This window comes from Ambystoma mexicanum, chromosome 13, assembly GCF_040938575.1.
Source record: "Ambystoma mexicanum isolate Mex_15411 chromosome 13, UKY_AmexF1_1, whole genome shotgun sequence".
Taxonomy (NCBI): Eukaryota; Metazoa; Chordata; class Amphibia; order Caudata; family Ambystomatidae; genus Ambystoma; species Ambystoma mexicanum.
Window position 1 is genome coordinate 468,175,315 of NC_090938.1, and position 25,861 is coordinate 468,201,175.

The 25,861-nt window shown below is 44.5% G+C and overlaps 1 protein-coding gene across 1 annotated transcript in view; it reads left to right on the forward strand.

Annotated features, from left to right (window-relative positions):
- The window catches only part of CRHR1 (corticotropin releasing hormone receptor 1), a 2,003,326-nt gene that overhangs the window by 1,664,411 nt on the left and 313,054 nt on the right, over positions 1-25,861 (forward strand). Inside the window, exon 10 of the mRNA XM_069634091.1 lies at positions 6,616-6,701. Within this exon, the coding sequence (XP_069490192.1) occupies positions 6,616-6,701 (86 nt within the window). The remainder of the gene's footprint in view (positions 1-6,615; positions 6,702-25,861) is intronic.

Below are 25,861 nucleotides of genomic sequence, written 5' to 3' on the forward strand. Positions count from 1 at the left end.
GCTTTGACATCCAGCTAACATCAGCCTACCATCAGGTGCTCAAGGCCCTGGGATTGGCTGGCAGCTTGTCATGGACGTGATTTACTAGAGACTGCACGTTGGGATCTTAGAAACTACCCTCAACAGTCAGGCGCCATTGCCTTGTGTCATGCACTTGTATTTGCTGAGGCCCTTGTCACACAAGCACTACCGTGGGCAGAGCCTGAGAAGTAGATGCATTGCACACAGTCTTGAAATGCGGCCAAATTTGCACCAGACCTGCAGATGCTCATTTTACTATAGCCGATATGATAGCTTAGTGGGTTGAGCGCTCGCTGCTGTGATGTGTGTGTGTGATCTGCAGGTTCGAATCCCAGCAAGGTCATCTCAGCCTTTCATCCTGAGGGCGATAAATGAGTACCAAGACAGGTTGGGTGATATTGTATGCATATTTGTTCTATAAAAAATAGCTTAAGCGTAAGTGCTTTACAATAACATATTATCATTTGGCCTTGGACGTCTGCTTGCATTCACAGTAATTTGACAATATGGATCTAAACACACAGATATTAATGATACATATGGTGATCCTTTCTTGTATTAAATGTATATCACATTAGTGAAATCATAACCATATTAGTCTGCTTTTGTTGCACAATTCCTGTTTTGTGAAGGGGTGAAAGGTTGTGTTTCATTAATGGCACTGATACTGTAGAAACGTCCGTGTTTGCGCAGTGAGAAGCGTGGTAGGCGATTCACGGATGATAGTTTGAGGGCCACTTTTTTTGAGGCGCGGGCTGGGCCACTTTTTTTGAGGCGCGGGGTGGGCCACTTTTTTTGAGGCGCGGGGTGGGCCACTTTTTTTGAGGCGCAGGGTGGGCCACTTTTTTGAAGCGAGGGGTGGGACACTTTTTTTTGGGTGTCCGGGCCTATTTCTTGTCCCAGTCCGACCCTGTTCATACATCCCTTCCTGAGAGGACACATCCTCAGTAGGTTTGAAGGTTACATATCTCTTTGCTCTCTAGAATCCATTAGCACCTGGGAAACCACTATGATGCAACAATCACACACTACGCTCAATGCTCTGCATTCTGAGTTGGAGTTTTCTCATGCAGAGGAAAGGTGCTTGGTCAGTCTGTCAACTGGCCAGGTGCCTCCACACTGCTGGTTCAGCCGAGAAGAGCATAAGCAAGATTTGGTAAGCCAGGCAATATCAAAAACCATAGACTACCTCTCTACAATGGTCTTGACCTAAGAGAAACAGAAGGTCTTTCATCCTTGGAGGCCTGTTTCAGAAATTTCTCCAGGTGAGTGGTAGGTCACGCTGAAGCAATTGAACATCCTAGAGAAGAAATCGTGCTGTCTAGAGCACAGGCACTCTGGTCTCCTGTGAGAAGTCCATGCCAGCTTACATTTTTCGGGTGCCTGTCCCTTCCTTCTTGTCCGTGGCATCCAGTGAGATGCCCCTGCAGAACCATTGGCAGATGTCCCCTGAGCTGGGCATCATGGAGAAGATGTATGGGACATCTGAAACATTGAAACTAAACCTCCCTCCATCAGCATCCTTCTGGGCATGTTTGTCCCCTTGCTTCCTAAGGACTGTGCACCATCAGATCCTCTAGAGCTCGTCAGACCACTCAGAAGCGAGGTTCTCATATAGCGCCTTCTTCCGTTTCGTACCTGGGCATAGAAGGAACCTCGGGGCCCAGATTTGGAGCTCCCTGTCTCGTTCCCCCGGGAGTCTCATCTGCTCAGAAAAGAAGGTCATGGCTGGACTTGGTGAAGCACCAAATGGCTCACACAGATCCTCCCACTGTGACGAGGAAAAAGGAATGTTGTGATAATGTATGTCCTACAGACCAAGAACCTTTCATGCATGTCTGTGGTGTGTGAGCTCGCTGAAAGACTATCCTGCCTTTATCAAAAACCTACCTCTCTACGGGATCCTTGCATGGAAAAGCAATGGCAGCAGTGTCATTTGTCAGTAACATTCAATTGTTTCCGTGTGCATGGGCCCATGGCCTCTGGACTGCTCCATGTTGGTAAACTGTGTATGTGAGGGTGCTTTTATGTGTACATGTACATGTTTCTGGTTTACATGGGACTCTACAGGGTACCGAAAGTGAGCATTTAATGACACTTTTCAGTCAAATTTCCCATAATGTGCATGAACTGCTTTGTTCAAAATGGGAATATTTTTCTCTGGCATATTATGAAATGTGTTTCCTATTATGATTAGCGGCATAGATGGCCATGTTCATTTTAGAAACACTGTATAGGCTTTCCTATTCCCACACTTATCCCTCTATGTGTTCAGTTCATGCCAATGCCTCTACAGGGGAATGTATGTTTATTTTTATTTATTTATTTTTTAGACATCTGTATGGCACTGTACACAAGTGTTTCGAAAAGCCACAAGAAAAGATGGGGAGGGGACATGGGAATCACAAAAGTAGTATTGACCTTGTGTCGATACTACCATGCAAGTGCATGACAAGGTGGTATGTGCAGGGATTGGGGGAAAGGGAGAAGTGCAGGAGTGGGGTGCCCTCAAGGGGTTGAAGGGGTTGGCAGGTGCTGGGTTGGCCAATGCGGCAAGTGCCAGGGGAAAAGGGGGGAAGGGAGGATGAGTGTGGTGGACAGGGAGGACCAGCTTGGGCTAATGCAGGAAAGGGAGCCCTAGGGCAAGTGCTGGCAAGGGATGCTGGGGTGACGTGTAGGGGGTGATATGGCCCCTGTTTGACTCTGAAGACTCTGAAGGGACCAGGCCCCAGTTGCAACGGCAGAGAGAGAGTTAGCACAGGAGGGGGAGGGGGAAGGAAGAGGAGAAAAGGAAACTCTTGAGAAGTTTCCAGAGTTTAGAACGTTCTGGTTCATGTCTGAGAGGGACAGGGAGGCCATTGCAGAGGGAGGAACCATCCGAGGAAAGGGGCCTACCTTCGATTCTCTGCTTGGAGAAACGTTTGACCTGCACAGAGTTGGCGCCAGAGGACTGACGGACTCTGGTCAGAAGGGAGAGCTGGATGTAGAGAGGTCCCAGACCCCAGAAAGCATTGTGAATGATGCAAAGGGCCTTGAATTTGATCCTTGTGGTCTCCGGGAGCCAGTGGAGAAATGTTAGGGCTGGAGTGATACGGTCAGTGGGTTTGCGACCAAGGATAAGTCTTGCAGTCCTATTCTGGATTAGTTGAAGGGGGCAAAGGGAGGAAAGAGGCAGAATTAGGAAGACATTATTACAGTAGTCCAGCCTAGAGGCAACCAAGGTTCTGGGGATGTTAAGCTTCTAGGGGAAGGTGAGGAAAGGTAGAATGCCCCTGAGGAGGTGCAACTCAAACTTGGACTTCTTGGCAAGGTCTGATTTGTGGAGAGAAAGAGAGAGGTATCCAAGAAGATCCCAAGGTTTTTGCCTCACAAGTGGGTAAGGGGAGGGGGCCCAAGTAGTCTGGCCAGAGAGTGGGGGGCAGACAAGGAGCAGGCATCTCAATGGGATGGATCTCTGTCTTACTGGCATTAAGGCAGAGATCATTGGCAAAGCACCATGACTGAATAGCAGTCTGGCAGTCAGGTATGAGGGAGGAGGTGGAGGAGGTAGAGGAAGGCAGCTTGAAAGAGAGTTGTGTTTTATCAGCATTATACTTGAAATGAGGGGAGAAAGTGGAGATCAGGTGGGCCAGAGGGGCCAGGTAGATGTTGAAGAGCCATGGCTATAGGATAGAGCCCTGAGGGATGCCACAGGTAGAGGGTGAGGTGGAGGAGAGAAAGGGACCCATTTGCAATTGGGATGGTCTCTTTAAAAGGAAGGAGGTAAGCCACGTCGGTGCTCTGTTCATGATGCCTAGGGTATCATGGAGACAGTTTATGAGGATGGAGTGATTGACTTTGTCAAAAACAGAAGAAAGATTGAGGAGGATCAGAACAGAGGGACTGTTTGAGTCCATATTAGAGAGGAGGTCTTTACGGGTGTTCATGAGAGCAGTTCCCGTGCCTCTGGATGCCCTGAAACTGGACTGGTGGTCTGGTCATGGAGGCAGCCCGCCACTTCGGCGTGGAGGGTCAGTTGCCAGACGACCAGCTTCTCCATGAGTTTGCCCAAAGAAGGAGTAATAGAGATAGGGCGATAGTTAGCCGGGCATGAAGGGTAGCCAGCATTGGACGGCTGATTCAGCAGTGACATAGCACTTGATAATAAATAACATAACATAGTCACTGCAATGACAACAGCCATATCTCAGTATGATTCACCCCGACACTTGGATATGCAAGGGACTCTGACCTATAATGTGCACTTGGTGAGTAGGCACTATAAATAAATAAATACATCAGATTACCTCTGTATATGCACAGGTGGTTCAAGGAGGCAGCAAGCAGTTTGGATCCTCTTATCCTGTGGCCATCAGATTTTTAGGGTTGGGGGCATGTCTCTTGAGGAGAAGCAAGATGACCGCAGTTGGAGGTCACGTACAGTGTTTAGGTAGCTGCTTTTTTGGTAAATACATTCAGTTAGTTTCATGTGCCCTGCTTATGAGCACGGTTCCTCCAACACCAGCATGACAACCAATTAGAAACCCTTGTGTACCAGCTGACGATGAGACTCTATATAGACCTCACAACAAGGGTGTACAGTTTTACAGCACAATTTGACATGTGGAAAATAATACAAAAGTCTTTATTCCGTGTTTTCTTACTTGACACAGTGGGCCTCATTACGAGCTTGCCGGTGTGGTAAAAACAGTGCCGGTATGCTTGCTGGTACCGTTTTTACCAGACCGGCAAACTCCGAGTTGGGCTGCGGGTGCCTTTCATTCCGCCAGGTCTGCCCTGGCGGAATGAAAGGCACCAGCAAGCACAACATGCCTGTAGCACCGGCACCGTTATAAACGGTGCCGGTGCTACAGGCATCCCCATAACCATTGAGCCCTATGAGGCTGAAATGGGACTGGGGATCATCTGGCACCCGCAAAAGGTCAATTACCGGGTCCAGCAAGGCCGGAATACCCCGGTAATTGCCCATTCACGAGTGCCGGACTTTCATGTCGGTATCGAGATAGCCTTACCACTCTTACTGGTAAGGCTACCTCCAACCTCGTAATGAGGCCCTGTGTCTGATTTTAGACAAAGGATCTCTCCTCTCTGCCTTGCAGTAGTTCTGCTGGATATGAATGGAGATTCCTAAACAAATCTAGCTCACAAGCAACTAAAGTGCAACAAAAACATGCCAAAGCATTTCCCTGGGGGCGGCGGCCTAGTGTTCACGGGTCAATGAGGAGTTGTCTGAAAGGTTGGTTTATTTCGTTTTTTTCTGAAGTGCAGAATAGAAGGAGCTTGTCTGACACCAGTTGGCAAGTTGTTGAAGTCCTGCTTGTGTAAAAGGAGAATGCCTGGTGCCTGGTCTTGTCTTAGGGGTGTCTTAGCTACAGGTGATGTGTTGGTCTCCTGAGATCTTGAGTTTCTCATTCAGTTAGGATAGCTTGCTTGACATGATTGATTTCCTTGATGATGAGCGAGTCTGCTTTGAGAAGACTCAAGCATCGAAATGAAGTCAATGTAGCTCTGACAAGACCGGGTTGATGTGGTAAAATGTATCAGAGTTGTTCCTGTTGTCATTGTGTTTGACATTGTTGATGAAGCCGTTATGACATTGCATTTCTCTGTGAACTGTGGGATGGTGTATTCAGATAGGGCAGGGGTCTGCAAACTTTGGCTGTCCAGATGCTTTGGACTACAACTTCCATCGGCCCCAATCAACATAGTCAATGAGGAGGAATCATGGGAATCATAGTCCAAAACATCTGGAGGGCCAGGGGTTGCAGACCCCTGAGATAGGAGGTGATGCCGTGTTCGATAGTTTGGGCGAGATGTTTGCCTTTATTGGTAGGTTTGGTGATGGTTGGAGATGTAGTAACCTGTATTTGCAGAGATGATCTGCTCCTGTCGACTGTACACAGATATGTCAAGGTTTCATGGTCTTCGGGTGGTTTAGGGTTCTACATGGATTTTTAACGGGGTTGGATAGCTAATTTGCAGTTGATAACGACGTTGCAGCATGATATGATAGGTTATTTATAATGCCCTTAATACCCACAGGTTTGTAAGTGCAGACCTGGGGATCAAACCTGTGTTGCTCCGTGTTGTCTTGCTTCCAAGGCGAGCACGTCGCTGCTGAGCTATCCTCCCGAGATAGTAGCAGTGGGTTGATGGTAAGGGTCTGGATTAGATGTGCTTGTAAGATGTTATTCTTTGCAAAACATGAAGTGTATTATATAACAAGAGACAGGCCAAACAAAAATGGGACACCTTTTCATGGGTATTGTATTTAAGTAGCAGACGTCTTCATGCACCAAACGCTTTATCTCAATAGTTTGCAAGACTCTCCTGTCACATCATGCAACACATTAAAATCTATATGTTATGTTACAGGTTTGTAGTCTTTCAGCCCCATGACTACAATACCCACTATGCAATGGGCACGGAGGTTCGGAATAAGGGCTGGACAACCAAGGTGCCGTTCAGAACAGATTCCTCCCTAGTCTACATGTGCCTGCCGTTACTTGTATAGATTGGGCTGGGCATTGTTTGTGAAGTGGTCATGTGCCTCGTTTGCACTGGACATAACAGCGTGTGTCTCTTGTTTTTCAGATCAATTTCATCTTTTTATTCAATATTGTACGGATACTGATGACAAAGCTGCGTGCCTCCACCACATCGGAAACCATCCAGTACCGGTAGGTGCCTACAGCAGCTTTCCAAGGTCCGCTCATGCTTCTTTTCTACTTTTTGATATCAAGTCCCTTGTCATCTCTATGTGAAATGCCACTTATGATGCACAGACATTGGACTTGACCTTGGCAGCAGAAAGCATGAGTCATTGATCTGAACCACTTGCCACATTGCAGTGGTGTCTTTTCACAAGCAGCTTCAGTCCTGTGATTTGCACCGAACTAATTGTGATGTAGCAGCAGAAGCATACTCTAGTTTGGCAGTCCAATTGTACACCTTCCCCCACAGTACACAACTAGGGACGCGTGATGTATAGTCTGTGTGCTTAGTCCTACAGATTGAGTTTGTGCATTTTTTTTATTTTCATCCAGCGCATCTCATTTCATTTCTCACCAAGTGACACATCCCTTCTGTGATCAATTTTTTTTAAAAAAATGCATAGGTTTGGAATATTAATGCATGTGCTGTTTCTATGGCCTTCGTAATCGACACCATTTTGGGGATTAGATTTAGGTTAACCCGACAGGGGCAGAAATCGCGCCTTGAGCACGCAGCAAAGAGGTGGTCAGCGCATTACCGTAGCTACTTGAGGATGGAGTCAGGGTAGATTTGAGGCCCCGGAAATCAAGTAGAGCCCATGGGGTTGGCAGCTGCCCATGATATGTCATGAGATGGGGTGGTAATTTATGGTTTTGGCCTATAGGTGGTGTTTTAGCACCAGGCCACCATAAAAAATAATGGAGAGGAGGAGGGCATTGCAAATGCTGAAGAGGTTAGGGATAGGATAATGGGAACACTGAAGGAATGTCTGCTTGTAGCTAATTGCCTTAAGCTAACACCTTAAGCTAATAGAGGTTTGCAGGCAAATCAGAGACTGCAACTAGGATCATTATGAGAAATTAGATGATTCCGAATGTATGGAGATTGCAAATACCCATACACATCCTTTGAGGGTAGCTTTATGCGCCTTTCTTGCCTGGAGCTTATACCTAGCAGAGTGGTCTGCAACCTTTGGATCTTCAGTTGTTTTTTATTGCAACTCTCAGCAGCATTAACCATGATAGTCAATGGTGAGGGATCCTGGGTTCTGTATTTCAGAACACCTGGCAAACCCTGGGATGGAGACCCCTTCTCGCGACCCTTCTAACTAAATATGTTCTTTCAGTCTTTCTTTCTCTGAGTAGATTAAACCTTGACTATACCACTAGAAGTACCATGAAATAATGTACTTTCATAATTCCCTTTTCTTGTTATTGATTTAGTTTTGACGTGATGGCGACTGGTTGTAGACACTTTGCGCGCACTCCAATTCCAATTCCTAGTCAAATTAGACCTGATACAAAAAGTAACTGGGTTAGAGCCCAAAAACAATTTAATAAGTATTAACAGGGTTGGATCCCATGTGCTGTTCACTTGCTCTGTTTTTGTTCTCCTCCTTGTACTTTCTTGTCAACTGGGAACTGGAGTGCGTGCCTCACCATCCCCCTTATAGAAAAGAGATAGGCGACAGAAAGGAAAAGATCCAACAATTTTATGAGAAAAGCTTTCGAGGGGAAATTATTAGCATAGGAGATCAAAACAAGTGCATGGTCGGAACCCCCTATTTAAACAAGACAATTGCTGAGGTATATGATGAGGCATAGTGCTTCCGCTTTGTGGGTTTTATTGCCTCATATGCCGTTCGCCTTATTTGGAAGCGGCTAGGGCGGTGGGATAGACTGATTTCCATCCCAACATAACTTTTAAATGGGAAAATTATTAAAATCGACCATTAGACTCATTTTACCAAAAAAATGTAAATCAGCCATTGAAAGTCAACTTGTAGATGTCTAGTGCTAGGTCGTCCCTCTAATAGGTGTCGACCATTGGATATGGAGCCTTTTTGGATCTTAGTCAATGAGTGGATGTTCAGTGTTTACAGGAATGTTTTACTCCTCCGGAGTTGTTTTTAGAAGTTTGAAAAGGTCTCCGTCAAAAAAATAAGCAAAAGGCCCAAGGTTTAATGGAATGTTGGAGTTTAGGGGAAAACTGGGACTTCTGTTATCACTGTTCTAATAACTGTAGATTAAACCAACCCTAGAATGTATAATCTATCACGCAGATTTTCACACATTTTAAACACCAACATCCTGATTTTTCCTTATTGCCATTATGCCTGGCCCAGAGGAAGAAAGCCAATACAAAAATGCAATATTGCTTATTAATATCCAGGTTTACTGAATGTTCAGTGCCACTATAGGTTTTCTCTTTAGAAAGGTTACACGTCTATGTGTATGTAAGTGAACAAAAAAGGTCATTCTGATTCTTTTGAAATAATAAAGTAAACCAGATATTCAGTTGTGGCTACAAGACTAACATTGACCACGCAACAAAGGCGATAATCAATTATAGAAGATAAATCTAACATGAATGGCTGTAGATAGTGGATGCCTGGAGCTCTATGGGACATGAGAAGTTGATAGGTTTATTGACAAGCATTACACCCTTCCCTAAAACATTCCTCTGTTCTTTGATTCTTTGATAACACTCATCCCACCTATCCCTGTTAATCTCTTAAACTTACCTTCTCTGTTAACCTCTGTCTTCCCTCATTCCTCTTCCATTGCTTTATACCTTAATTGTTAGAATAGTGAGTTGCAATACCTCATGAAATGGGTAGAAGCACTGACTTACAAGCCACTTTAATTTCTTGCCGATTCATGTATTTGAACGATAGTCATGTTTAATTGGTTGACAGATTGTTAATGTATACACGTTGAATCTAAAAGTAAAACTAAAGAGAACTAGAAAGTTATATTTATAATCAAAATCAGGCCTAGGTTCCCCATACTGGTGAACTCTCCTAACATAGCAACTTTGGCAAGAAAGAAGACTGACCTCCTTCGGATCTGCTCTTGACATGTGTAGCACAATCTTTCTGTTGTTCAGAAGGTTTCTACTGCTATGGTGCCTGAATCAACATTGGTCTGAATTGGCTGCAACCTGGTTTCTCTATTATGGGGATTTCAATAATATCTGTAAACACTGATCTCTCAGCGCAGTGTCATAGTTTTTTTCTTTTTTTTAACATAGTATTTTTTCCTAAAATGTGATTTGTGCTGCTTTCCTTAAGTCATGTGAGGATCCATACCATAAGAAAAACTAAACAAGAAACTATAGATGGACATTCAGATACAAAGATGTACACAGAGCAGTCACGTTATGATATGACATGTCATTTATCATTTATGTCCAGGGGTTTCTAAGCGCGGACCCGGGGTGCTCAGTGTCTTCTTGTTTCTAAGGTGAGCACGTTGCCCCTGAGCTATCCTCCCGAGACATTCAATGTAGCAGCAGTTGGGATCCAGAATATGTTTCCACTCAATGAAGTACGGCTCTTTGACACTGGTTAGAGTTTAAAGTATTTATAGTTACCAAAAGATCTACTTTTAAAAGAAAATGTTCACTTTAACCCAATGGGCCTCATTACGAGTAGGGCGGTAAGGGATACCAGGCACCGGTAAGTAGACCATTGGGTCTGACCAGGCATTATGGACGGGACCCGTTAAGCAATTTGCGGGTCCGTTATTAGCGCCTTCCCCATTCCCGTTAAGCCCTATGGGGTCTCAAATGGGAATGGCAAATGGCTTTTTCAATGGGGACTTACCAGTCCCGCAAAGGTCGGACTACACCGGTAAGTCCCCATTGAACGAGACCGGTGCCGGACACGTTATTGGTGGCAGTCATGGCGCAAATAGCGCCATGACTACCACCAATCTCGTAGTGAGGCCCAATGTCTCTAATATCTAGCTATTAAGCCATTTTATTCATGGTGCTGAAGGTCTTTTTGAAGTTCTTACATTAGTTCAAGCAACTTTGCCTTTTCCTTCACATCATGCCATCACCTCTTCATAAATGTGTCTCACATGGTGGTAAAAAGTAAAAAAAAAATACATATGTTAATACAGGTAACAAGATTTTTTCACAAGTCAATATAGTCCTAGTGTTGGCAATGGCACCTTGCTTGTCCAGTCCTTATTCTGAACCTCCGTGCCCATTGCACAGTGGGTATTGTAGTCATGGGTCTGAATGCCATCATGTTGATCCGAATTCGGGATTACCCTTCTTACACTCCATATGGGTGGTTCTGTTCCCTTGCACGAAAGGGATTGGTCTCTCTCACAAGCGCCTCGGCAGAACGTGTTGTATGATTCTTCTCAGGCGCTTCAATTTACAATTTGGAGGATTGAAAGGGGAGTTTGGCAGTCTTCAGAGAAAGAACTTTATGTCTGGATACCACTGCCCTTTATTGCTCCCAGCAACAAGACTATGGGCCTCATTACGACCCAGGCGCTAAGTGGTTAACGGCGCCGTAAAAGGCTGCGGCGCCGTTAACCACTTAGCGCCTTACTACGAGGTCCCTTTGCGGGACCCGACCTGAACGGCTGGTCTGGACCAGCCGTTAAAGTAGGGACTCGCAAAGGGACCTTCGCGGTAAGTACGGTACCGCAATTTGCGGTACCGTACTTAGCACCTTCGCTATTCCCATTATGCCCTATGGGGCAAAAATGGGAATGGGGAAGGGCCATGGAGAAATGGGGAAATACCGCCCTGCCGACCTTGGAATGGGGCGGTATTTCCCCATTTCACCATGGCGGACACGTTACAATACCGGCACCAAACATGGTGCTAATAGCACCATGGTTTAGCGCCGGTATCGTAATGAGGGCCTATGGAAATAGTCTATATCAATGGTCTTTGCACTGATGTAAAGACATGGCCGCCTAGCTGGGGATGTTTCTTTGCATCAGTGCAAAGCCATCGCTAGGTCTATTGTAGAAGCATACTGGCAAATATATTATTTAAACAAGTATAGATATATATATGGAAAAGCATGGGTAGTGGTGTATCGATATGTTTTTTTAAAAGTGTGCGTTTTTGTTAGTTTTTAAAAAGATGCTTTTAAATATAGCCTTTTCGTCAAGGCAATGACATATTGACAGCCTTTCCACCAATTACTTGCATCCCTCTTGATTGGGACCACTGCCTATTCTAAATCTTGTGTACTACATCAGTGTATGCCTCCGGGGAAAGGTAAGATCCCTAGAAATCTACGGCGCTATGTAACAAATGGGATTCCTTTCCAGAAATGATACCTTGGCCAAGGCTGATGATCTCTGTGGTCAGTGGGAAATATCTGTTGTGTTGCTCAAAACGAGCATCTTGTTTGAAGCAGGAAGTCTCCGTGACTCAATTAACAAGGCACAGAGCAGTCAAGCGAGCGCTGCAAGGAAAGGCTACAGTAGTATCAGTGAAGGCTACGGTAGTATCAGTGAAGGCTACGGTAGTATCAGTGAAGGCTACGGTAGTATCAGTGGAGCGTGGGACACGATGTGAATTAGAAGGATATCTGAATAAAGTCAGCATCTTTGATGATTTTGATGATTTCAGCAATAGGTATTTTAATAATATCTGAACAGTCTGTTTGGGGTTTAACCCTCGACTGCCACTTCTGACAAAGCCCTATTTGGCTGGGTGATGGGAATGGGGAGGCTTTAGGGACGAGGTTCCACATGCCACTCCATGGTCAAGTCCATGATGGGAGTATATGCAGGATGTCCTAGGATCTCCAGTGCATCACCAGCTTTAGCTACATAGCCCCCTTAGATGAGGAAAGGCCATACAAGTAATCACATGTTTACTTTAATTAGGCTGTGGCGGACCATAATCAGGGTCGGCCTGCCTGGAGAAAAGCAAAATTATCTGTGGCTGAAAGCTTTGTATCTGAAACACAAAGAGGACTTGGCAACGTTATTCCGGGAAACCTCCAACTAGCTTTTACGAATGTCCGCAAAGCTCAGGACGTTCAAATGCAGGAATGGTGACAACAGTGACGTTCGGTCATAGTCAGGCCCTGTGCCCGATCCTGGACCACTGGAGCGGAGCAGCTCAGATGCAAGGGGACGAAACTGGTGCATATTTATTATACGGCGGGAAGTAGGCCAGTACCTCAAGGACACATGCATCAACAAAATGAAGGAATACAAATCCAAGACGGTGGTTCACAGTGAAGTATGTGTGGACCATAGAGTCACACACAAGCCCACCCACCAAGTGGCAACAGTTGGGAAATATGACGTTTCCCAGAGACTGAGCAAAACGCAGCGCCCACTTCGCTGTTGTATGCAGGGTCAATTCATGTCAAATGGAGAGACTCACAAGACAGCCAACTGCCATATAAAAGAGAGAGTGAGTATGAGCGCTGTGTGAATGTCAGGATTTTTAGATGGATGGTGGAAGATAGCACATGACAAAGGCAGTGAGGAGTAAAGGGGACAGGAGCACAGCACAGACTGGAGGAGGGGGTGGGGAACATATCAGAAGAGGAAAAGGAGGAGGAGAAGAGGAGACGGGAAAGTTGTAAGGAAGAGCAGGGGAGACCATCCGAGAAAGATAGAGGATTGGAGTTGACAGTGGCAGAAAACATGTGTAAGTAGGAGGGGGGGAGCCCACCTGAGAGAGAGGCTGGTTTTAGAACAATAATGTAAAGAGGAGTACTACAGAGGAGGAGAGGAAGAGAATTAGAAAGTTGTTGAGCCAAGAGTGGGGAGAGGAAAGGGCTGCTGACTGACACATGGGAGTCGAACAGAACAAGGTAAGGAGTAAGAAGAGTGGAGGAAGAACAGAGAAAAGTGTGGTGGATCATAGAGGAGGAAATGAGGGAAGAGGAATTGATAGGTAGGAAGGGGTATAACGAAGGAGGGGAAAATGTGTAAAAAGCACCTGCTGAGAAGGTGTATTAAGACGGAATTATACAATTGGACCGAAAACAAAAGGTCCGACCATACAAAAAGCCCAAAAAATGCTATCCCAGACGGAATTGTACGATCGGACCGAAAACAAAAGGTCCGACCGTACAAAAAGCCCAAAAAATGCTACCACCAAAGGTTCGAACACCAAAAGTTTGAACCTTTGGTGGTAGCATTGCAGGTAAGTATATAAAAAAAAACAGGGGCTGCAGGGGTGTCCCCTGCAACACCCCGCTCACTGTACTGTGTGGTATAGTGAGCGGGGGTGTTGGAGGGGACACCCCTGAAGCACACCAAAAAAATAAAAAATAAAAATGGGGGCTGCGGGGATGTCCCCCCGCAACACCCCCACTCACTATACTTTACGGTATAGTGAGCGGGAGTTGTGGGGGAAACCCCTGCAGCCCCCGTTAAAAAAAAATTAAAAATCAAAAATAAAAAAGGAAAAGGACCCTGCGGCGCTGGTTCCCGATCATGGAAGTGAAAGGGAACTGGCGCCGCAGGGAGACAGCGTGAAGAGAAGGTAAGTAGGGTTTGCTTATGTTGGGGGTGTGAGTGGGGGGTGTTGAGGGTGTGGGTGGGAGGTGTGTTGTGGGTGGGGGTGTGGGTATGTAGGGGTTTTGTACATGTGTTCGCATGGAAAATGTACAAACGTTTTGTGGTTCGTACATTTCACATGCAAACTTTTCAGCCGGAGTAAAATCAGCCGGGGTCGGATCGCGTATATCCATTAAGACTTAGGCCCCAAAGGTAAATCCCGACCTGGTGGATGGGTAGTACCCAAGAAGTGTCCAACCAATCAGAGATAAATCTTAAGAGCTCAAGGGTCCAATGAGATTCTGCAAAGGATTCTTAACTGTCGCACATCTGGCTCCTGTCTAGGCGTCCCAAGGCACCAGGCGGTTGGTCGCGGTGCTTCTTTAAGAAGTGTTGTTCTTGAAGGTGGCATGACATCGTGACAACACCTACAAAAACCAAACAAGGATACCTGACAACCAATAAAGAAGTGCCAAAGTGCTTTGAAACCCAAAGACTGTGGGCTATTTTACGTGTGTTTGGCACCATTAACCTGGTAAAGAGGAGAGGGGAGGACTGAAGACCCTGGTCCTATAGACAAGTCTTAATTGATTCAGTGCTGCTAATTTCCAAAAGCTTTATCTCAGCCAAGCCACAACCCTCATTCTTCTCTCTGTCCAGTTGCAGCCCTTAAATGTTACACCTTGGCTTTAAATGAACTGCTGATTCCTCGGCCTGTTACACTGTCTTCTTGCTCTGTGAGTCAGGAGAGGGTATCACAAGTCAGCCATCGCCCTGCCTTTCGATGTAAGGCACTGTCCGATTATATCTCCCGCTCTGGTCAGATTATGGTTGGCGTTATTTGGAAATCTGATGTACCAGCTGAGAATCACTGCCCATTAGTGCATACAATCTAAACAAATGCATGTTACCTCTTGTTCCTAACGGACCGGATGTGTTTCCTTGGTCTCGGACAAGACTGAGTTTTGACTTTTCTCATTAAAGAACTGCATCCTCTCAGTCCAAATGTGAGCCAGATTGTTTGATATTGAACAGTTACACTTTTCCTCCCCTTGAACATGCCAGTCCTTGTTGCTGGATTCTTACCTGAGAAGTACCTTCTGTTGTTCAATCGAACTCCCAGTTGTTCATAGAAGGGCAAATTAACCGCCCCCACCTCCCATTGCACTGGATTGACAGCATTGGGCATGTTTAGGTCTTGTGTGTGGCAACGCATTGGGTGCTAGGCTTTTCAGGTCCTCGCTGCCACCTGGAAAGACAGCATCCAGGCACCAGAATCAATGTCAGAAAAATACAACCATTGCCAGGATAAATTAGCAGTGAGCCTAAGCTACCTATGAGCAAGATTTCACTGTAGAGGTACCCAGAACAGTGCCAAGCACTTCCCCCATGCAAGCCTGCTTACAGGTTTAGACTGTCACAAAAACATTGTCATAGCTCTCAACTCACCCGCTTTTGGAGGGTATCCCCCGTACTTTGTGACAAAATAAAAACTATTGAAAATTGGTGCTAAATTAAATCGGCGGTGTAAACATGTGCTGTAAAAACACCTAGCAACATAAACAGCTGAAAAAAGCAAGAAAAAAGTGCCTGGTACCAGAATCCAGCAGAGAAAGAAAAGCTCCAGGAGGAGAAAAGAGGAAAGATACTAAAACGGAGACTGTGCTGGATATTGAAAAGAGGCTTTTGAGACACCTGAGGTCGACGAGTGAGTGAAGACAGCCAATCAAGCTGATCCACCAAGAGAGCTGAGAGGGCAACCAGGGCTCTATCTCCCTAGACAGATACACGAATCTTTTGGGTCCCATATCCATGGATGAGACTATGCAGCTTTGCAATGTATATCTATCTATCTATCTATCTATCTATCTATCTATCTATCTATCTATCTATCTATCTATCTATCTATCTATCTATCTTTCTTTCTATCTATCTATCTATCTATCTATCTATCTATCTTCCTATCTATCTTTATCTATCTATCTATCTATCTATCTATCTATCTATCTATCTATCTATCTATCTATCTATCTACCTATCTTCCTACCTATCTACATACCTATCTAGATCTACCTACCTATAGCTATCTATCTACCTATCTATCTACTGGGTGCTTTTACCCTGGCCTCTGTGTTGGGAGTGTCAAGAAGCGCACTGGCTACTACAACCATTAGCTTATGTGTTGGGAGTGTCAAGAAGCGCACTGGCCGCTTTAACCATTAGCTTATGTGTTGGGAGTGTCGAGAAGCGCACTGGGTGCTATAACCATTACCTTATGTGTAGGGAGTGCCGAGAATCACACTGTCCGCTATAACCATTAGCTTATGTGTTGGGAGTGTGGAGAAGCGTACTGGCCGCTATAACCATTAGCTTATGTGTAGGGAGTGTCGAGAAGCACACTGGCCATTATAACCATTAGCTTATGTGTAGGGAGTGTCGAGAAGCGCACTGGCCGCTATAACCATTAGCTTATGTTTCGGGAGTGTCGAGAAGCGCACTGGCCGCTATAACCATTAGCTTATGTGTAGGGAGTGTCGAGAAGCGCACTGGCCGCTATAACCATTAGCTTATGTTTGGGGAGTGTCAAGAAGCGTATTGGCCGCTATAACCATTAGCTTATGTGTAAGGAGTGTCAAGAAGCGCATTGGCCATGCTAACCATTAGCTTACGCTTAGGGAGTGTCGAGAAGCGTATTGGCCGCTATAACCATTAGCTTACGTGTAGGGAGTGTCAAGAAGCGTACTGGCCGCTATAATGTGGGATGTATTAACCCATTCATCCGAGCCCTGCAACAGTACTGTGCATTGCTGGCAGCAGAAACATCAGAATGACCACTGGAAAGCATGCTGCTCACTCAAAACCATCCAAAAAATGCACAGTAAAAATCTGAAAGATAGGCTGCCATCCACTTTTGCCTATATAAGTGAGCACAGGAGACCACTGCCAAAAACCACCATTGGGCCATCCACCAAGTAGCCTGAAACCACTTGGAAAAAGCAATGCTGATTGCCAAAAGCAACACAGAGCTGTGTGGGAATCCGTTTCTTTATTGTCAAAAATGTGCTAAAATCATGGCTCACAAATCACCAAAAAGATCCAACCTTCTTGTTGGGTGTTCCACATTATTCTACTGCAAGAATCCACATCAATACAATGTCAGCAAGAATCATATGCTATCAAGCTAAATCCCCTTTTAAAGATAGACAGCTGTCAAAAATGGGTGCAATACCGGTACTCACCACTACCAGAAGCCGGCGTTTTAACACAATTCTTTGTAAAAATGAACAACTGAACCCAAACTATGCCAAAGAAATACTGGCCATCAGAAGCATAAGGGGTAGAGACAATGTAAAACTATATTCTGAAATGACTTGAAGGAAGCAATTGTCTAATGTATGTATTAAAAATGTGGGTTATATTGGAAGAAGAGACAATTTGCAGACATTGGTTGCAGAGTTAAAAAGTGTTCCCACACTGGGAATAACCAGATTCCACACCTCCCCCTGGACAAAAAAAAGCTTCCTTCTGTCCATGGGAACCCTTCACACCTGGCCTTCCTACCAACAGGAGAGGATATCACATGGACATGTTAATTAGAACTGTTGTGAGAGGAGGAGATTTCTCCTGCTGGCAGGAAAAAGAGACAATAGATTCCTTGACTGAATAGAATATACTAAATTTGGGTGTGCCTTGTCAACAACTGCTCTCGTAGAGGCAGGGCATGTGACCATCTGACTCACCCAGCTCTAGGGGACGGACCAGACTGGGAGGTGGATTTAACATTGCACCAAATATATGTTTAAGGAAAATGGTTCTAAAATATTGTACCAAGCTGACCAAAATGTCAAACTTTGAGATGGTTAATATGAAAAATTCACTCACAATTCAAGACTAAGCTGGACGCCGGGTGATGTTCTGAGACCAAACCCCGGGATTTATTAATATTGTAGATACTGTGTTTATGCTAGAAACATACAAACTTACAGTAATATGCTCAGAGAGGATGTGTATGTCTGTGTAAAATTTGGTGCAGAACCAATATTGGAAAACCCACCAAAATTGCGAATATGTTGTCATTTCTGAACCAAAGATCGTAGGAACATGAGACTTGAACAGAGATGTACCTTAAATAATTTGTGATGTGTGTATGTATTATGAACAACCTGTGTATCTGGGAAATATGTTTCTTGGGAAAAATTGATTTTCTAAGTAAAAGCAAAGGGGAGTGTTCTTGCCTTAAGCCATAAACATGACACCTGATGACACAGGAGGACCCACTCCTCTTTTCTCCAGTCAGGGGACTGGAGATTCTCTGACCTATCAAATCCTTAAGGGGTTGGGCATGTAGAATCAGCCTCCACACCCACTTTGAAAACACATAAAAAGAGACTGCTTAGGACAGATAGAACATTCATTCCACTCTTCAACCGATTTCTTGGCGCAGCACCCTGCCGAAAGACTCCAGAGACCAGAACTTAGAATTCCGACTCCAGACTCCAGATCTAGAACCAACTCTAGAACCAAACTCTAGAACCTTAGGGCAGAGAGGCCTAATCCACAAGCTGAATCCTCTTCAGCAGGCCTCAGAACTTTTGCAACCTGATTCTAACCCCTAAACTTCCAAGGGGCATCTCAAAATCCAACAGCCTGGCTGAGCTGTTTTGCTGTTCTAGCTAAGAACCCTGTGCTAGAACCCATATCCAGACCCAGAGAGAGCAGTGCTGTATCCAGAATCGTCAGACCGAGACCAGAGGCTGTGCTGTGAGCAGAATCAGTTCCTGAGGCCGTCCGGTGGCGAGTGAAGTCCAAACCTGACCAGATCGGTGACGAGGCCCATTTCCATTCCATTCCAAAACTAGGAGTGAGTATCTAGTCTAGAACTGTACAGAACCAATCTCTTAGTTTAAAGTAATCCTCTTCCATTCATTTCAACCTATCCAGAACTGCATTATAGAATCCTGTGTTCATCCTGTTGATTTCAAATCTGTAAAGCGCCATCTGTCATTCTGAAATCTTGACTTTATTTCTGAAAATGTACCTTCACAAAAACATCCGCACGTCCTAGAAGCACAATTTAACTGTCATTTTAGATCCTAAGCTTTCCAACAAACCCAAAACGACATTCCAATTCAGTATAGTTTTTCCGTAATCGTGATTTACGCACGCAGAAAAATTGCCACGAATTGCAATTTAGCTCCATTTCACCACTTGTAAAAATAGCTGCTTCTTGCTTTCCACTGCTGAATTTCGTTTCAATCTGATAATCATTCATGAATCATTGCTAGTGTTGACCTTAACCAATCTAAAGTAACTATCACTCATCCTGAATCTCTTTATTGAATTAAAATCAATTTAGCATATTTTTCCATCCATTGTAATCACATTCCAAAGTGTTTTGACCTGTGTTTTAAAATCATTCCTGTGTCTCTCTAAGCTTGCTGGGGGGAACTGGAATTGAACTGCATTCTTGATTGTATTCCTGAAACCTGTGTGCCCTCATTTCCATCTCTTCATATTGCATAGGGGCGGAGTGAGTAGTCACAGGGGAAAAAGTGATCATATTATCTTTTTTTGAAATCATATCAAGTTTTTTTTCTGTGTTGCATTCTTTCCCATTATTGCATTTCCTTGAATTACATAAAGTATTCTCTGCTACAGTATCTTCCATATTCCTAATCCTAAGTGATTAAAGAGTTGTTGATATTGTAATATCACCCAGTACTGATCACTGTTCATATTCATAAGTGTGCTATTCAAATATTATTTTATCCATAAAAGTGTGATATATATATTGTTTAATACTTCAAATAAATCTTTTAATTTGCAAAACAAAAATACTTCTTGGCTCAGTGAGGTCAGGGGGATCCAAAGAGAGGGGCGTTATATAAGGGTTCATCATCCAGATTTAAGAACTTTGACATAAAAATATCTAAATAAGGGCTTCCATTGGGCATCCCATCCTAGGCATTGACTTAGTTGGATTGCTGGTTTGAAGTCACTTACAATAACCATTAGCTTATGTGTAGGGATTGTCAAGAAGCGTACTGGCCGCTATAACCATTAGCTTACGTGTAGGGAGTGTCAAGAAGCGTACTGGCCACTATAACCATTAGCTTACGTGTAGGGAGTGTCAAGAAGCGTACTGGCCGCTATAACCATTAGCTTACGTGTAGGGAGTGTCAAGAAGCGTACTGGTCGCTATAACAATTAGCTTATGTGTAGGGAATGTCAAGAAGCGTACTGGCCGCTATAACCATTAGCTTACGTGTAGGGAGTGTCAAGAAGCGTACTGGTCGCTATAACCATTAGCTTATGTGTAGAGAATGTTAAGAAGCAGACTGGGTGCTACAGAACAGCTCTGAGGCAGTGTTTTAGGTATCAAGAAGTGAGCTGGACACCGTAAACCCTGAGAATGGGTGTCAGGACTATCAAGAAACGTGTTTGGCACTATAATGCTGAGGCTATAAAGAAATGTATCAGGGGCAATAACCCTGAAATTAAGAACGGAACTAGACAGACATCCAGGGGGAGGCCAGTATCCTTGCCATGCCGATGCACTATAGCACAGCACATCCCTATACTGCCCTTACTGCAAATGCACACTCAGAAAGAGTGACCCTTTTGAGGTTTAGAGGAACCTCTTTGACTTATATACATGTATCCAATTACCCATCCTGACAAGAATGACGTTTCTGAGTTGTGGATGACAGATGCTGGTTTAAATGCAACTGCATACAAGCCTTCGTGTGCCCACGCCCATTTCACAGTAAACCCAGGAGCACAGCTCAGGGGCAATGCGTTTGTTTTGGAAGCAAGACAACGCAGAGCAACACGGGTTCGAATCCTGATCCCTGGTGTTAAGCGCGTTATAAAACATTCATTCATTTAATTTAATGTGAATCCCTTCCCCTGTTGGCAGAGTAGCAGATTCTCCTGTTGTGAATGGGAATAAAAGGGAGTCTCATTCTTTTCAGACTTTTTTAGGCACTTTAGTCTATTTGATGTGATATATATATTACTTTTCATTGTATAGTTCATCTATTTAAAGATGCAATGTTCATTTACCCAGTGACCTGATGGAGCGCGCTTATAAACATTGTGAAATAAATTCAGCAAGTTATTTAAGTAGAGAAACTGCAATATGCTGCTCAATTCTGGCAAATGTCTCTGAATAGATTGCACATTGTCAATGTTTCAACATAAAGTTGAAAAGCCAATACAAAGTGACTATCCCGGCCGAAGGAGTCCATGTAAGATGCAATACTTAAGCGAAACCTCAATCATAAGGACAGGACTGTGATATTTTGCATGTGAGAGACCACATTTCTAGTTCTGTTTTGCATTTAACGTATGTATGTAAAAAAAAAAGTGGCTCCGGGCTTTAAACAATGATTTACTGCTTAAATACTGCATGTATAACTATTGGTCAGAATGTTTTAGCAAAAAACTGCTAATGTGTTAACTGAACACTGTGAAACAGGTGGACTTGCAAAGCTATGATAATTTGTGTTAATATATAGCGCTTAATGCTGGGCTTCACCCTCTTCTAAACACTGCAATAACAGGCATTACTGCACAGTTTCATGGTTTCATGGTGCTCAATTTGCTTTATCTCAGAAGCATAAAAGGGCGAGTTGAAGGTGCTGCAATATTTTTGATCTCGCAACGTGCAGGCTGCTCCATGTCTGTGGCGAGTGCATAACTCCAGAGCTATGACCCCGCTGTCAACCCAACAATACTCTTTTCACATAACATCCAAAGCAAGCACAACATGGATCTTTTTCTATATGACTGCAGCTCTACATGTACTCTGCACTGCACAATTGAGTACAAAACACCATCTTAAGTCTTGGTCTTTCACTTTGCTTGATTTTTGTATATTTAGGATTCTGTGTGTTTACATCGACCACAGCTACTTTGTTGTCTAGTAGTTTGACTTTTGTTTTGTTATTTTAAGATTATTTACCATTTGCAATACACACCATAAGGCATCTTAGCACTAAACCCAGCAGAAACACCGCCTTAACAGCCTTGTCTAAAAGAGGACAATCTTAAAGGCTTGTTGAAACAGTAAATGACTCTCAGTGATATGGAGGTACAGAGGAAGTGAATTTCAAAGTTTGGCAGCTGCCACTGAAAAAGTGCATCCTCTAACATGAGACAGTCGGAACCTACAGTGTGACGAATCAATTTCCGGGCACCAGTTGTCCAGGGATGAATATTGGTTTCTAAACCATCAATCAGCCCCACAGACAGCTCTATTACACCAGAGGGGATCCGAACAGATTGGAAAGACAAGCAAATTATAAACCTCCTTGTCCAATTTTGGTAGCGTGGATGGAACGGCAGGCTGATCTCTGCATGGTCGTAGATCATTGGTTAGTTGCAACACAGCGAAAATACAATTATTATCCAATGATAAAAGGGACTGTCCGATGAAGGTTGTATACAAATATGTACTTTATTATTACTGAACAGACAGTTCTAGCAGACTACAAAATACAACCCACCCTGTAAAGGAATGCAAAGGACAGACAGTTTCAAGAAGGAAAAGGGATGCACTCTGGATACTGACAGGAAGATAGTCACTAAAGTAATTAATCACAATAGTTCAAGGACACTTGGTTTCAGCACAAAGGGTGCAATGGGTGCTAAAATATCACTGGGGGCCTTCGGAGAAGGACCAGGGGGACAGAACCACAATGTACCTTGTGCCTGTAGAGATTCTTGGTGCTCGACAGAGTCCAGTCGGTTTCTGGGTGCTTTGCAGGTCCTAAAACAGAGTTCAAGGCGGGAGACAGCTGCGGGTATCAGGCGGTGGGCAGTTCGTCAAGCGAGGCTGGATGGACGACTGCCGGCTGGCCTTCACAGTGGCTCGGGGTCAGGAATCATTGTCTCCGTGCTGGTCAGCGGGTCTGAACCACTTGTCGAGGCGTCTCGGACAGCGTGAGCAATTGCGGTGTAACGACAGCAAGCAGTGCAGTCCGTTGCAGCTCGAGGTGCTCGACTTGCTCCAAAATGTCCTTTAAGGCGGACGCTGGTTAATGCTTGTCGATGCACTCCTCCTAGCTTCTTCACTGGTCTTGTGTCATTCTTTAAGGCGGATGGCCCTGTGCTGAGGAGAGTATTGCAGGCAACGGCCTTATCTTTGGTTTGGTTCAGAGACTCTCTGACACTTCCCACCTAGGAAGCTTGATTGCAGAGTCTAGCAGGGCACACTGTGTGCTGGCTGGGTACTAGTTCTGGAGCTTCTGGAAGGTCTTCTGGATTCAGAATCTCCCTATGTTCCCTGTGAGATGTTTAAGGGAGGGATTGTGCTTCATTCTTTGGAAGACCTGGCCTTCCTTCACTGGCAGAAGCTGTAAGGCAGACTGTACCTTCAGCCAGGGTCCAAATGAGTTCTTCTTGTTGCTCCTTGCAAAGTCTTGAGATGATCTGCCCAGAATATGGGCTCAGCCCTCTTTTTAAGCCACATGGGCCACAGTGTTTGGTGTAGGCTAAGCCTACCTTAATGAACCAGTCCTGGGTCCACACCAACAATCTCCTGTATGGATATAACATTTGGAAAAAGCTCAGGTGAGTGCACACCCATCATGCGGATGGTGGAATTCCTCACATACAGGCCAGAATAACAGCATCCTCCCGAGATCAGAGGGAGCGACTGGGAACATAGGGGTGGAATTTAAGTTGGAAACATTGTGCACCAGTGCCAGAAAAGGTCCTGGGGAGCCAGTGTAATTGACGCAAAAAAGTAGAAATGTGAGAGTCACAGCACGCGTCACTGCATTCTGTAAACATTGAAGCCGCCGTAACAAGTATTGAGGCTGGATAAAAAAAGAGAATTACCATATTCGTCACGACTTAAGACTAAGGAAGCCACAACAGTGGCATGAAAATGTGCATGTATAAAAAATAGAATATTTTGTAAGATCCTAAGCCTAAAATGTCCAGACTGGCAAACAGCCACAACCTGACCTTCCAGTGGCAGTGAAGCTGAGAGTTTGATACCCCCTTAATGGAGATGGTTGCCCCATAACCCTCATACCCCTGCTCCTACTCCACACCCTACCCAACTCTACCCATCCACACAAAGAAACAAAAAGTCCATTTACAAGGCTCCAACTAAATAAAACACAAACTGTGGTCGATGTAATCACTGCAAACGATAGCTTAAATGCGCTCCAAGAGAAATAATAAACATTGACTACAGATGCTTTTGTTTGATTAATTCAGCATGGAAATTGGAACAGCATTGACTCGTACCAGAAATGTCATGTGACGCCCTACTTAAAAGGAACATTGCAGATATTTTTCTGAAGCCACTGTATCTTCAAGAAAGCCTGTGAGTGAAGCATGAATAAACTCAAACCGCATCTCTTTTGGTGCACCTTTCCGTGTAGTTGGGCATAAAACAGGTCCTTTTAAACTCCCCAAATCATTGCAGTGAAAGGCAGAAATGCCCTTGTACGTCTTCCAAAATGCTCCATCTTTCAAATGTGGAAATCGAGTCTGCATGGGGCGACAGAGGATAAGAAAGGAAGAGGATTGCATTCAAACCTGCTGTGCAGTCTGAACATTTGCACTGTATGAGGACTTTTTTTTATTGGATTATTTTTCACCATTTATAACTCTGGCAAGCTATTCTGAGCCTTCTCTTTCCATATTAAATGGTGTACATCCCAGAGCTACTGTCCTACTAGCATGGGGTCTGTGGGTGTTTTGCTATGTTCTTGCATTAAGTGTTTAATGTCAGCCTTCTAGTTCTGTATTGGGACTCTGAGGGGGGTGGGATTTGATACAGTGCACAAGATCCTGGCCACAAGACGCCCTTCTGATCCCCCATATTTGTATATCACCTAGCATGAGCTCCTGGGTACCAGTTATACATGGAAGAACCTCAGCTTGTATCTCAATCAGGGATTGGTGCTGTGTATCAGTTAACACCGAAACACTGGACCTAACACAGCAGTTAATCGGTGTGTATGTGTGTAGTCACTTTGCAAAGCACAGACCTAGCTACAAACAGAAAAGGGCTGTATAATGGACTGTGGGGTACATAGATGAGCAGAGTGGTGGGGTGGGGGGCCTGAAAAGTGCTGAAAGCTTTTGTGCAGGGGTCTTCAACCTTTGGCCTAAGCACAGGAGAGGCACAGGTTGTAGAGCCATGGTGTAGTCACTTCCTGGCCAAAGGTCAACCTCACACCTGAAGACCAGAGACACAGTGGGTTCTCCCTAGAGTTCTATCCACAGTCTGTGGGACTACTGTGTAAAATTTGCCTGGATTTGTGCATTATGAAAGCACCACAGGAACAGCAGATTGATACTTAGTGAATTACAATATTACCTCCTGTCTTTTGGCCGGATTGGGTGATTGGCAGGGAGTGCCTGGGAAACCTTAGTCCCAGTACATTTTACTTTTGTTATATTATGTTGATTTATACTGCACAACACTGCACTTTGCATGATCTCCAGGTGCTTGTGTGGCTCTGTAAGAAAAGTGGGTAGGGTCTGTTGGGAAGAGAGGCATAGGATAAAGGTTGTGCTCATCCGTTGAGGCGTGCAGAACCAGGAGAAACCAGCATCTGTGATTGTAAGCTTTATTTTGTGCTTTATGTGCACTGGACTTGTTGTGTCCTGAGGGGTGGCGTTCAGTGTCTGTAGATATTGGATGTGTAGCATGATTATAGAGGGGTGTGTGGTTTGAATATTTTGGTGGGTTGTTTCACTAGACTCCTGGGCCGGCTTAGTAGGTGAGATTGTGGGGTGTGGAAAAGAGAAGGGATCTTGGTTAGTTGGCTTCTGATGATCTCTAGGTGTTGAGTAGTTTTATTGTTGTTTTT